At 33.8% G+C, this 15362-nt stretch overlaps 1 protein-coding gene across 2 annotated transcripts in view; it reads right to left on the minus strand.

Moving 5' to 3' along the window:
* GALNT13 (polypeptide N-acetylgalactosaminyltransferase 13) overlaps nt 1-15362 on the minus strand; it is a 528727-nt gene that overhangs the window by 147628 nt on the left and 365737 nt on the right. For both annotated transcript variants that reach the window (XM_077767826.1, XM_077767828.1), the window contains exon 9: nt 12990-13170. In XM_077767826.1, coding sequence (XP_077623952.1) covers nt 12990-13170 — 181 coding nt within the window. The remainder of the gene's footprint in view (nt 1-12989; nt 13171-15362) is intronic.

Genomic DNA, 15362 nt, shown 5'->3' on the forward strand with positions numbered 1-15362 from the left:
AAAACAGGACCCATGACTATCGAAAGTATTTGTATTTGATGACATTTCATCTGATTTATGTGCTTCATTGGTGAACACACAAGCATCAAGATGTCCACTAGTTGTGCAACTATCTGGCACGCATAACCTTTGGTAAGAAGAAAATATGATTTTACAATATTGGGGTTGATCCAATACAAATTACAATAGATGCCACAGGATTTTAATGGCGGGAGTCAGGAAGTACACAGACGTCTGTAATACCTATTCTCTCAGGAAAGATTTCCTAATGGTCTGGGATGACAAAATAATTTTATAGGAAATCTTTTGACTTTTGAAAGAAGGGTACTAGCATTATATTATTATGGTATGTTTACTTAGTTTTCCAAACTTATAGGGAAATCTACTATCATTATATTGTAACCTATAAAGTATTTCAATCAAAATGGGTATTTTATATAGTTTTACCTTCCTATTTATTTTTAAATACTTAAGTATTTTTAAATTTTTCTTATGCTTTGTTTATTTTTGAGAGAGAGAGAGACAGCATGAGCATGGGAGGGTCAGAGAGGGAGATACAAAATCTGAAGACAGGTTCCAGGCTCTGAGCTGGCTGTCAGGACAGAACCCAATGTGGTGCACTGTGAGATCATGACCTGAGCTGAAGTCAGATGCTTAACCAACTGAGCTACCCAGGTGCCCCTAATTATTTTGAGAGAACGTGAAAGAGAGAGAAAGAGATAGTGAGGGAGGGGTAGGGAGAGAATCCAAAGCAGGCTCCATGCTCAGTGCAGAGCCTGATGCAGGGCTGGATCTCACGATCATGAGATCATGATCTGGGTCAAAATCGAGTCAGAGGCTTAATCAGCTGGGCTACCCAGATGCCCCTAACTTCCAGTATATTTAAAGTAAGGCACTTTTATTATTGCTAGAGAAAGTACAATATATTACACAGTCAAAAAAATCAGATAGAAATAAGTCAATACCTCCCAAACAATTCTGAATCTGAAGAAAATATATATATTTATGTATATTTATATTCTTTCTCATGTGGAAATATATATGCATAAATATGTACATATAGCACACATACATCCTACTATGTGGTAAAGGATATACTGTTACATCATTATATATATTTCATATATGCATATTAGCATAATTTTTCCTTTATGTCTGGTATAGCCAAGAAATTGAATACGTTTATACTCTATTTTGTAAATGAAAGTTAAAACTTACTACATATAAAAAGTGAAAAAAGTAGTAATAAGACATATTAATAAGAAGATGTTGGCAAATACATTATCAAGATGAATCAGAATTCAGTGACATCATTTTATCTTCAAAGAGATAGCTTTTCAAAAAAAACTAATTATATCTTTGTGGATAGAATTTCATGGAAGGGCATTTATTTTGGGTGTCAGAGAGTTCACTAGAGCATTTATTGAAAGTGATAGTCCAAAAGTCTAAAATACTTATGGATTTTCTCTAGATTTTGGTAAGACAAGAATCTGCCTGCATAGAAGTCTTGTGTCGCTTAATGGCATAATGATTGCTATTTCTATCAGTCCACCAGCCCCTTCCAGAGACAGTCACCTCCACATACAATTTACTCAATGTCTTTTAAGCTGAAAGACTAAATAATTTGCTGTTCAAATCAGGACAGTGTTATGAGTGAAAGGAGATGCTATTAATAATTATGCCCAGATAACAGACATGCACCATGCCCACCCCAAGCAAACAAGGATAGATAGTCACCCTTTTCCAAGGCTTTCTGTACATGGTTGAAAAATTTATTAGAAGTTTTTCATTTTGGGTTGAAATCGTTTTTTTTTTAATTTTAACCTAGGGCTAATAAATATAATGTGTTTTTATTCATTGCTATGTAAGTTTCTCTGATAGAATTTTAGAGTTAGAAAGATCTGATAAGAAATCAAATGCAACCTCTTACTCAACTCTCATTAATGCATCTCTAAAACACAGACATCTAGTCTCTGTTTGAATATTTCCATAGACAAAAAACTCATTGCATTGCAAATCAATTCATTATATTTCTGGAAAGCTTCTAGGTCGAGAACTTAAAATCGTCTGCTTATAATCTCTTATCTTCTGAATCTACACAAATGTCTAAGCTCTTCCACATAATATCCCCTTTTAGTAAAAAACAATTCACTCTTATCTTTAAATCAAAAGCCCCCTTTCCACTGTTGTTTATATATCCTAGATCGAAGGCTAGTTACATATAGTTACATCTAATTTGGAATGTTCATTTTGATCAATTAAATCGCTTATTCAGACACTTGATATCTACATTCTTTAATTCCAATAAGAATTTTTATTGGAAATATATTTAAATTATGCTGAAATAATAGAATTTCCTAAATTACTAAGTGGTGCAAAAGTCCCACTTAAAGTTTTCAAATTTTGTTAACTGAGATGTTGTGCCAAAAATGTGTGGTTTATAATACAAAACAGTTTAAAAATTAAAATACTGTCATGATGAAGTTCGTTGAGTAATGACAATTCTGACAGAATAACTTTCAAACCCACCAACCGTGAGATCATGACCTGAGGCTGAAGCCAGATGCTTAACCCATTGTGCCACCCAGGCACCTCTCAGAATAACTTTCATAAGAACACCATCACTGTGACTTCATTTATGTTATTTTCAACGATATACATTAGACAAGTTTAACTGTTAGATATATTTTATTGCTATTTCCACATGTTTAGAATATGCCTTAATTCTCATTGCTAATATCATGTATTATTTAAAATTTACTTGCTTAGCAAAACTAACCAAAGATAAATGCTAATCTGAGTTCCTCATTGTTTTGACACTTTAAATATATTTGTAAAATATAACAATCTCTTGTGGCACCTGAGTGGCTTAAACATCCAGTTTCGGCTCAGGTCATGATATCACAGTTTGAGAGTTTGAGTCCCGCAGTGGGCTCTCTGCTGTCAGCACAGAGTCCTGTTTGGATCCTCTCTCCCCCTCTCTCCATCCCTTTCCCTTTCTCTCTCTCTCTAACACACACACTCTCTCTCTCAAAAATAAACATTAAAAAAAGAACAATTCTCAATATTTGGTCATGTCTCCTGCAATTAAAACATCAATTCTTCTACATAATTAATATAGAGCTAGCACTTACCTCGCTGACTATGTTTTAATAAGCTCATGTGTATGTGTGCACACGGTCTACAGTAGAGCTTTCACATCAGGGGGCTCACAGACAGCTATCAATATTGCAGCCACCTGCTCTTAAGGCACTGACAACCCCACATTAACTATAACTACTTCATATAATGCTGCATCTGGTAAAAACATGCAAGAGGCCTATTTGTTAAATAGGCATCTTGCCTTTTCAGAAATTGTTTCCACTTTCTTTTGCAAAGCCCTCACCCTGTCTCTCTAATTCACCTTTCCAATGTGGCCTATAACTATTGTCCCACATTCTTTTCTACCAAAAGCTCTCCTTAACTTACAACCTCATTGAATAAGGATAACTACTAAAATTAGAGTTTTTATTTTCTAGATAATTTGTGTTAACATGCTAAAGGAGACTACTCCTAAGAGACTGTAAATTATTAGGATGCTAAGATAATCTATCATCAGTGTTTTTTTCTTCTTTTAAATGTTTACTTACTTTGAGAGACAGACAGAGATAGAGAGTGAGCAGGAGAGGGGCAAAGAGAGACAGGGAGAGAGAATCCCAAGCAAGCTCTGCACTGTCAGCACAGGGCTTGATGTGGAGCTTGAACCCATGACCAGCGATTAAAAAAGAGTCAAACACGGGGCTCCTGGGTGGCGCAGTCAGTTAAGCGTCTGACTTTGGCTCAGGTCATGATCTCACGGTTCGTGGATTCAGGCCCCACGTTGGGCTCTGTGCTGACAGCCGTCTCAGAGCCTGGAGCCTGTTTCAGATTCTAGATCTCCCTCTCCCTCTGACCTACCCTGCTCACGCTGTCTCTCTGTCTCTCATTTAGAAATAAAGTTTTAAAAAAATTTTAAAAATTAAGAAAAAAAGAGTCGAACACTTAACCGACTGAGCCACCTAGGCACCCCCAATGTCATTAGTATTTAATGTCTAGTAGGCTAGCGTATGGCTAGTTCCTTTTTGTATTGTTTTATTTTGCCAAGGATTATTTTAAGGAGCCCCAATTTAGCACACTGAGAAGTTTAATCCCCTTTCTATCATTATTGGATCTAGAAAAGACGGTGTTTCCTAATTCTCTAAAGGTTATCTTTGCTCACTTTCCTAGGAATATATGTAAATAAATAACTCTTATTTAAAACAGCTAACAGGTGATGATAACATAGAAATCCTGGTAAAGATAATCTACCAGAACACCTAATGCAGGGGACTTAGACTGAGAGGATTTAAAGTAAGAAATCTGCAATTTGAGGAGAAAAAAAAGAAAAGAAATCTGCAAATTTTAACCATCGAACCACCAATAACTTTATGTAAATGACTGCTGCCGTGTGTCAGTGCGAGCCATTCAACTGAGTTAAGAATTAGATTTGAAATTTAATGTAATTGATTGTGTAAGTGTTAAGCTGTTCAATTTTAATTATGCTAAAATTAAATAATAAAATTGGGGCACTCTGAAGATCACAAGATGAAAGTAGGTATGGGAAAACCTCTGTATGTACCTGAATCATGTTTGATCCATATTTAATGCTTTTACATCAAATAAAAACTCTTGACCAACTTCTGAGAGTAAAAATCCATGCATCTTACACAAGTGTTCTTGATAATTTTCACCAATTTGAAAAACATTGTAATTTCCTATTCTGACTAGTTGAACAAGCTTTAAGGAAATGAAAATAATGAGCATTCAATCCAAATGAGGTAGAATTTACTTACTGGAAACTTCAGAATATTGTACAAGTTGCGCGCACACACACACACACACACACACACACTCACGTACACACGGATTAGACTAGAGCTCTACATTTTTCATTTGAAGATGAACCCAAAACTAAATGTAAGAATAATGTTGATATCTGAATCCTAGGAGATAGTGATAATTATGTGGATAAATCTATATTAGGACTTAAGTAATATTTATTCAGTCTAGAAATACTTGAAATTACTCAGATTTGGTAATGTTAAAATTATCTGAGAGGCTTATTATCTGAGTTGCTGAGTTGTTAATCGAAGACTCTGAGGATACAATGGTCCACCCTTAATGTTCAAATTCAATATTATATAATTATTATATATATAATTACATATATATAATATATATCATCTGCTTATTAACTTTATGGACCATGAATACAATTCAAGATATTTGGAAATAATCACTGTAATAGGAACTCATATAATCATTTAATAGAGTTATTTAAAATTTTAACTGTTATCGCTGACTAAATAGCTATAGCTGATGTAACTATTGAAGCTAATACTTTATGTTCCATGGATAAAGATAATAATACTTTGCATAAGGAAAGTTATCTGATTTTAGCATTCTGCTTCTGTTGCTTGCCCAGAGAGATCACAGACTACTTTAAAAAAAATCCTACACATTTTACTAACTTCACACTTAAATCATTCAACAAACATTAGTGGGGTACCTAAAATTTGCCAGTCTGTTTTAACAAAAAATAATATCTAAAGCCATAAAGGCTAAGCCAGCCAGATTTCACTTCAACAATTAAATTCTTTTTTAAGATATCTTTTAGTATACAAAAAAGTTACAACATGTGTAGCCTGGGAGAAAACACTTGCAGTGTATGTAACATACAAATATTGGATACCAAAATACATAAAGATCTATGAATATATAAAACGGAAAAGATACCTGATAGTAAAATGAACAAAGGATATGAATAAAAAGTAGAAATCCAGGTAATAATAATTAAAAAAAGATATTCATTCCTAGCAGCAATTTGAAAAAAGAAACTAGATATGTATATAAATCTATAAGCAAATATAAATAAATATACACATATATGTGCACACACATATCTATGTGAAAATAAAAAGTATTGACAATCTAGAGTGGTGATAGCATATTATAAGTGCTTAAGAGTCCTTGGTGGAATAATGATTGCAGTCATTTTGGATGAAAGTTTTGAAAATTTCTACCAAAATATAAATGTACATATTCTTTGATTCACTAAATCTACTTCTATGAACACATCTGGCTAATGATAAAAAATATCTAGCACTAACTGAGTGTTTAATGTTTGGCAAGCATTGTCCAAAGTGCTTAAATGTCTATTTTTCATTTCAGTCTCAAAAATCTTTATGTTGGAGCCCCTAATATTATAAATCCCATGTTCAGCAAGGAAACTCAGTGCAGATAAGTTAAGTAAATACAGAGGGGTTATGTGAAGCCAGGACCTGAAATAACCCAGGTGGTCTGCTACCAATTCTCTTAGGCTGCTATGTTCTTCAGACATATCAAACAATATTGTTTGTTTAGCAAGAGATATCATTTCAAGAATGCCTCTGTAACTTATAATAACAGACAACTACAAGCCCACAAATGTTTGTCACTATGGATATGATTAAGTATGTTTTTGAAATATCCATGCAATAGAGTATTATTTAGTTGCAAAGTGGAATGACATAATCTTATGTGAATTCTATGTAAAACACTATAGGACAAACTATATAGTTAAAAGAAAGAAAATTAAAACAATACTATTATATGATCTTATTTACTTAATATATGTATATATGTCTATTTATGTGTACAAATACATAGGAAAAGGATTTGAAGGATAGGCAGCAAATGATTCACAGAGGGTTATTTTGGGACAAGGGGACATAGCAGTCATGCCTAGAACATATATTCTGCCTCTGACAAATATAATAAGAAAAAAACTAAGTTCAATGAACTCTGAAAACAAAACCAACCAACCAACCAACCAACCAACTAATCAAGCAACAAATATAGTCCCTTTATTCACATAGCTTAGTGGAGGGAAGAAATACTTTAAAAATGCATAAATACTATAACAGAGGAAGCCATTGGAGTTCCCAGAAAAACTCTAGTAAACCTGCTACATGAATCATGAATGTCGGTGGATGATTATGGCACTTTATATAGAGGTAAACTCATTCATTAACTCATCAAATACTATGAACTTATCAAATTCTGTTAGACATAAGCAAGACTCTAAAAGCTGTAGGGAATATGTTGAGCTGTAGACCTGAATGTAGTTCCACACGGTTGGTATGAGGAAAGCTGGGGTTGAAAATATAGGATGAAAGGCTGGAAGGCTGAGTGAGCACCAGATCACACAGAGCCACGTTGGCCACATCCCAGATTCTTGACTTTCTGTTAAGTCATTAATAGTTTGTTAGGTAAGTGTGAGATCAAATGAAATTTAGTTTCAGGAGTGTCCTTGAGCATCATGGTAAAAGTGGGTGAAAGGTGGGCAAGCTTTTAGGCAGGAGACCCATCAGGATGTTCAGGAGTTCCTCCGGATGTGGGATGACTGCACGAACAAGAATAACTGAATGGATTTGAAAAAACTTAGCAGGTAGAAGAGAAAAGATTTAGAGATTTATTGGATTCTGATGCTTATGAGTGAAAAGTAGAAATCAAGGAGAATGTTGGTAGTTCTCACAAGTTGCCTTTTAAATCTTGACAGTGTGTTCCTCATGTACTTAGCACTTAATTTTATTTTTCATTTAAGCTAATTAAATGTGATGATGTAGACAGTTCACTTTTTAAAGGCAAAAGCAATATCTTTTCTGTGTTTGTAACCTCCCTACCTGGCACAGGGTAGATCAGGAATAAATACTTATCCAATGAAGACAGAAGCATGGAAGTATCATTATTATAAAAAAAAAAAACACCACAAACAAATACCCATAAAATACCAACAATAAAAAGGGATCGAATGTCTTTATTTAATGGTAGCAAGGAAAAAACGCTGTCCACCCACAATACCAACAATATTGAGTGTAACTGTCATCCCTTTCTTCCACATTTAGCATTTCATGGTATCAACCAGATACATGAATTATGTGGTATTACAATAAAGCATATTAAAATGATTTAGAATTTCTTCCTCATGTTATCCTATTCACTTGGTGAGACCACAGTCAATGGCTGCTGAAAAAGTGTTTATTAATAAAAATACAAAATTCACAGGTGCTATATTCAGGTGCTCTTTTGTGATGAATTCATGTTAACCCAACCAAAAGCTGATATCCCTGGACTATTATTTTTAAAAAACTGCATGCTGCATGTGCATGTGGGGAACATCAAAACCTGTGCTCATGAAATCAGCCTGGAACCACAATTTATGACTTATAAAAGAAATTAGGACCTACACTCAAAGGGCTGGTTATTAAATATTGTATCTTCAAAAAATCAGCATGCTGAAAAATATTTGTTATTTCATAGATAAAAATTTCAAGAGACAGAAAGGAACATAGGTCTTCAGCTTTCATAATGATGCAAAGATGCTGCTAACAAAGGCTGCTTCTGATGAACTGATTTTTCTCAAGTATTTTTAAAAGGTTAGCAGATAGAGTTAACCTTCAGAATAAGTTCAAGGATGTGTTTCTAAATGTGTGGTTTTTGTTTATCTGGAATACAGATCAAAATGCTACAGAATTGCCAAGGGAAAGTAAGCTGTTTTCCCAGTTACATTTAAATGCCTTTAAAGGTATGTTTGGGGGATCTTTAAATTCTATTTTCAATTTGTTTCTGCTCAAAACAAGAGCACAAGCAGTCCATTAAGAAAAGGAAGAACAACTGAAGGTTATATAAGGACACCTTCTTCTAATCACCATGTCAATTGATACACAGTTAGAAATCTACCTCCCCCAAAAGAAAATCAATATTTATAGAACAGCTAGCATTTCAAAGATATGGTTAGCGTTATGACTACACTCTATTTTAAAGTTCTTAAGCTTTTTACCTGTGACCAATAGGAAAAAAAATGTTGCCATTTATCATGGGCTGCTCTGTGAAGAGTGGTTTCTGCTTACATCACTTCATTTCAAAGGATTTGCTAGGACAATCACATTGCCTCAAGCTGTAACAGCCCAATTACTAGTAAAAACTGCCTCAGACTTTAAGAGCCTACAGGGCTTTAAAAATCAATGATGCTTTAGTATTTGCATCCTGAAAACGGCAGCCAGAAAGCAAACTAAACAAATGTTGAAAATGTATACTTCAACACTATTTCAAAGTATTTCTATTCTTCATTCATACACCCATTTGGGAGACATAATTAGACACTGGCATTTCTATCAATATTGCCAATGGCTAATGGGCATAGGCCGAGACAATTAGTACATACAGTAAATATTCTGAACAAAAGTCAGATAAAGTAATTCACATACATAGTTATTTATGCATACCATCTTAGCTTTAAATTAATGGGGGTCATGAGAAAAATAAAAATCAACATGTGAAAAAGTAGTCTTATGTTAAGCTTATGGGCTCTGGTATTATGCTCTATTACAGAATGTTATTGTCTTCCTAAATTGTGCCTGTTAGACTTTTATATTAGTCCTGGCAGGTAGGATTATATACTGTGTGTGTCTATAATTATGGTGTAATCATAATGCCCTAAGAACATGAGTAAACCAATGAAACCTTCTTTTAGGATAGCAAACTCAGAGGAATGATATCACAGATATATGAAGAGTAACTTTCACTTCCCTCTTATCAGTGGGTCCTTCTTAATCAAAGGTTAGGTCAGAGAAGTAGGTTCCTAATCAGGAGTTAGGTCAGAGAGGTGGGACAAAGTTTTCCAATGTGCTGCAATTCTTGTGAGGAGTCTGGTACAGACCAGACATCCATGGAGAGTTCAGTAGAAAATAAGAAACAGAAGAGGCTTCCTTTTAAAATGCATCCATTCGTTTAGTTATTCATTGGTTCTTCTAATGATTCAACACATAGCTTTTCAAGGAAAGTAAAATGACAGAAAAGTTGCTAAGCACTGTAACTACAAATCTCTGAACTACTCTGGATATAGAGACAAGTAATAGACATAAAACAATATGGTACACTTGTTATAATAATGCATTGGTATCAAAACTACAGGGAATGCACTTTTGAGAGAGAAAGAATACCCAGTTTTTTCAAGACAGAGTTGAAGCATGAAACGAACCAAGAAAATAGGTAGAATTTTATAGATTATATTGGAAGGAAACAAAGTTGCCAGAATTCAATTCATAAAGGCTCAGTACTTAAAGATCACATTTTGAACAGCTGCATAAGAGCATAAGAGGAGAATAAGACTTCTTAATAGAAGCCTTGGGTGTAAAAAATGGGAGTCTCTTCACAAAACATCTTCAGCAAATTGATAGATACAAAAAGGTCCTTCTAGAAAGCATGATAATAGTTTCCTTAGCCAGGTTATTAAGGAAGTTATGGAGAATTAGTCAGAACTCAACATAAGCTTTTTAGAGTTTTTCATAAATACATGTGTGTGTTTTTATGTGTGTATGTATATTAAAGGATGTATTTCTAAGTGTAGATGTGCACGCATGTATCTCCCTACTATACCCATACACCAACTTCTCTCCTTACAAACATTCCTGTTACCCAAGGATATGAAAAATAGAATCCCAACAATTCTGGATGATAGCAAAGAAATCCATGATTTTGGTTTTAAGAGTATCAGAGACCATCAGTGACGACTAAACTAGTTATTCACTCAGAAAAGGCTCACCGCCGTACAACCGACAGATTCTTGATTTCCCCAGTAAAACACACTTTATCTATTTTTGGATGATCTGAAAGTTGCCTAAGGCCAGAACTGTTTTTGGCATCCAATTCTAGTTTTCCAGCTTACTTCCTTTCCTTTTCCAGTGAGAAGCAATTTATTGTTTTGTGGTTTTGGTTTTGCCTTTGTGCCCATCCTACAGCAGGCAGGGTCTGTGCTTGGCAACACTGCCAGTCTGAGAGACACACAAAAACACAAATGCCCCTTAGGAAGTTCCTCAATATTTTCAGCATATTCTCCAAATGTCCTTTTTCTGCTTTCCAAAATACCTTTGTGGATTTAAATGAGCCCATTTCATAAGAACAATAAGCTTCCAAATGATATTTATTGTAATGTAAAAACTACACCTTCAAAAATATACAAACAGTCCCTGTTGAGCAACAGAAAGTCAATAGTTCCAGATAGCAAGCATTCCTTTTTACCCTTTAAACTCTAAGGCTTTCATTTCATTACAGTTTGAGAAATAGTTCTACCATTTATCTGCCTTTTTCACTCAATGGGAAATTATACAAAATCTAACACATCACTTTTTACAAATAATATTCATCATGGGTGACTATAATACACATGGTTGCAATTATTCTCAATTACTATATTCCTGAATATAAGTTGTATGTAATCACATATGGCACATTTCTTTCTTCCACTAGTCCTTTCTTTGTATTTGAGCTTATATATTTCTACAAGTAATGATTTGAATTCAGAAAGTATTATCAAAAGAAAATGAAAAGGTTATATAAATGTCACTGCCTTGCTACGCATTTTACATGTCCTTGCCAAACTCAACTCTGTGCATATCTGGACTGGCTTTCTACTGTAAAGAGAAATACATCTATGTGTGAAATAGTGTTCCTGACAATAGCTTCTTGACATAGAAGAGGCTTGAAAATGTGTGAGAAAAATCCTTCGCCTAATCACACATTTACACAGGCATTGCTCTCATTTTTTCTTTTCTGTAGTAATACTGGATCTTAATAAGAAAGTTCATACTGCTCATTGTCCCTTTATTTGTAAAAGAAGAATTTTCACAGTCTCATATATACTTTCAGAAATCAGAGCCTGTCAGTTAGAACCCAAACTGTTTTTTTCAAACCATGCAATAGATTATAATGTAGAGAAGAGGACGTGAGCATACATTTTTGGTGTTCTTGTGGGTTACATACTGATGGCATTTATGAACACAAGGCGTATGCATAAACTATCAACATAGAATTTTAAAAATTATTTTATTAATACAGTTGAATTCCTGTTGTATTGATTTGTGCTTTGGTCTGTTTCTCTAAACTTCGAGATCTTGAAGGCCTCTGTATCTTCTCCTTGCTTGTATCTTCTCATAATGTCTCATCTTACTTCCTTAAAACACAACGTAATGTCTCAGACATTGTTTTTTTAAATAAGTAGTATGGTTATTGGGAAAATTCTAGAAAATTATAAAAATAAAATCATTCATAATCACTCCACTCAGGTATGGGATATTTTTCACACTTTATTTTTTTTCTTCTTTTTTAAATGGCTAGTAACATTCTTTAAAACAGTTTTTAAATTCTTTGTTAAAATATGTCTTCCTTTTAATTTTTTTAAAATAAATGTAAAAATAATTACTATGTTTTATTTTAAAAATTTAGAAAAGTGTAAGGAAAAGAATAAATTATTCATAATCCTACTATCCAGTGATAGCCTACATTCACCTCTATCTCCATATCTACCCTTTGTAACTAAAGTAGCATCATATTTTATTATCCTTTATTATGCTTTCTACATATCTATTGATGAGGAATTCACTATGTTATTTAATATTCTTTAAAAAGATAAAGTTTTATATCTGCATAATTTTCCATCCTGTATCTTTAGGAAATCATTTATGCAGTAGGGACATCTCCGTTTAAACGTTAACAAAATTTCTTACCAACTCATCCAGCTTCATTAGTAAATAAGAAAATAAAGGCTTACTTCTTTTAAAAAATTGTTTTTCTTAAATTGAGCTGATACATATTAATTAAGTTTAGATCTCTCTGTGTACTGCTTATTCCACTTTTCTGGCATAATACTTGTGCCAAGAATGAAACAAAGAAAAAGGAGTATTTAGCCATTTGAGATAAGTATAGTCCTTCTCATTTTAGATGAAAAATGACTTCATAGTACAACTTTCTCAAACATGATTTTCTGCAATATTATGGTGATAAATGACATTTTATTTAAACTAGTAGAATAGTAGCAATAACAAAACACATATTCAGCATGTTTAATATTTTCTTTTCCCCTGAAGATGAAGAAAGATGTCAGAATTGTTTACCTGGGGATATGATATAGAAGAAATCTTTAAATTCATCCATCCAAACTTCTGCTAGTCTCCTGTTGTTTTTGTTGATGACATGACCAGTGCCACCAGGGAAAGTGTAAGGAGTTGCCTTCCGAAAAACGTGACCAACATGGGAGCAAGTCACGATCTCCAAAGAGCCTCCACATTGCCAAATCTGGGAAAAAGAGCAATCATATCACAATCATTGTAAATAATGCAGGAATAATGTCTGACAAATAACTGAGGCTAACTAAGGCCAAATCTTTAGATCTTAGATGGTTCAAGCAAACATTAGATGGACACAAAATTTAGAACTGGTATACTTAGCTTGGCAAAGGATTGTAATTTAGAAGAGCTTGATAGATGTAAATATTGTTGGAGTGTTGGAGTTGTGAAAGTAAATTATAATTATTTTTTTCAGGTGACTTTGTTAAACTACCAAATTTTCAGTTTCTAGTAGTTAACCTAATCGCCATATAATAGTACTTAGTATCTAAAATCTGCTATGAATTAATGAATTTGTACATATTAGATGTCATGGTAGGTATCTAAATTTGATTTGGAGAAAAATCAATTATACTCCACTTGTCTGCAATTTTAAATGATTATTAATTCTCAGCTATCTTATTTTCCTGGAATCTTATACCTTTGGGTATGTTATTCTTATAAATGTGCTAGGCCTTCTTTATATCTGTTCACCATCTATCCATCCTTCCAAATCTATCTCCAAGATCATTTCTTCTAAGAGGTTCTGTAGGAAGGTTTTGTAATTGTGACTTTTGTACTTTGAACATCCTTTCATGAAGAAGTGACTACTCTGTCTTGCAAGCAATTGTTTACTTCATTATCTCTCTTTTAAAACTGTAAACTCTCTGGCTAAAATGAGCAAATCAGAGAACTCTAGATGCTGGCAAGGATGTGGAGAAATGGGCACCCTCCTACACTGTTGGTGGGAATGTAAACTGGTACAGCCCCTCTGGAAAACAGTGTGGAGGTTCCTCAGGAAACTAACAATAGAACTCCCCTAGGACCCAGCAATANCCTATATTTCTTGGTGTCCTAGATTTATTGTGCAGTTGAGGCTAATTATTAAGTATCCCTAACAAATTTATTTCTATAAAATTACAGTATTTAGCTATAGGTTATACATGCATGCATATATGCATGTGTATGCATATGTATATGTGCATGTGTATATGCATGCCATCTATAAAATATACTAATATATACAAACATCCACACACATACAACATAAAATACACACTCATATGTATATGTTTATTACCTACACGTAATATACTGCATATGTGTTACAGGTTGATTATCCCAGTAAACAAGAGTCATGGTTATCATTACATATTGGAAGGATTGTTTTTTTAAAATGTTTATTTATTTTAGAGAGAGAAAGGGAGAGAGAGAATGAGTGGGGGAGGGGCAGAGAGAGATGGAGAGACAGAATCCTAAGCAGACTCTGCACTGTAAGTTCAGAGCCCCGTATGGAGTTTGAACTAGTGAACCGGGAGATCATAGCCTGAGCCGAAATCAAGAGGTGGATGCTAAACCAACTGAGCTACACAGGCTTCCCTGAAAGGCCTGGGTTTTATATGGTAATTAACATTGTTCCACTTTTAAGGAGAATTGCTTATTTTGAAAGAAAAAATTTTCTCCAGTTGACCTCTCAAGCACTATTCATCTTAGAAGAGGGTTGTTATTGAGCCTGGTCAGCAATAAGAGACATTCATTTTACCAGAAGATGGAAGATGCTAAATAACAAGTTATATTCAGCAACACTGGCTTGTACATTACATGTGCAATCTATTCTTTCTCATTTTCTAATTGTCTAAACAGCATAATGCTAACAGTAAAGAAGTTTCAACCTAACACTAAAATGTAAGTATAAAATATAACTGAAATACAAAAGAAGAATGGAATTCACTCTGACCCTGAAAAGACAGAACTTTCTTAAATAATCAAGGTATTTAATCTATTGGTAATTCTCTCATCTTTATAGCATTAAATCCATAAACCTTCTGGGAATTATGAAATCCTTACATTGTTCTATTCCATTAAAAACGGAGGAAGTTGATTCTTCTATCAAAGACAAATCGATACTTGTATGTCAGTCAAACTTATGCTTAAGTTTGTCTTAAGAACTAACTTCACTGGTCTGGTTTTCTCTTTGATTTTCTCCTGATACATTGATAATTTTGCTCATTACTAGATTATGACTACCTTCACATAATATCTGCTAAAATCACTTATATTTTATTAATGTTTATTCATTTTTGAGAGAGAGAAACAGAGTGTGAGCAGGGAGTGAAATCTTAAGCAGACTCCAGGCTCTGGGCTGTCGGCACAGACCCTGAA

Source organism: Crocuta crocuta, unplaced genomic scaffold, assembly GCF_008692635.1.
Source record: "Crocuta crocuta isolate KB4526 unplaced genomic scaffold, BGI_CrCroc_1.0 scaffold154, whole genome shotgun sequence".
NCBI lineage: Eukaryota > Metazoa > Chordata > Mammalia > Carnivora > Hyaenidae > Crocuta > Crocuta crocuta.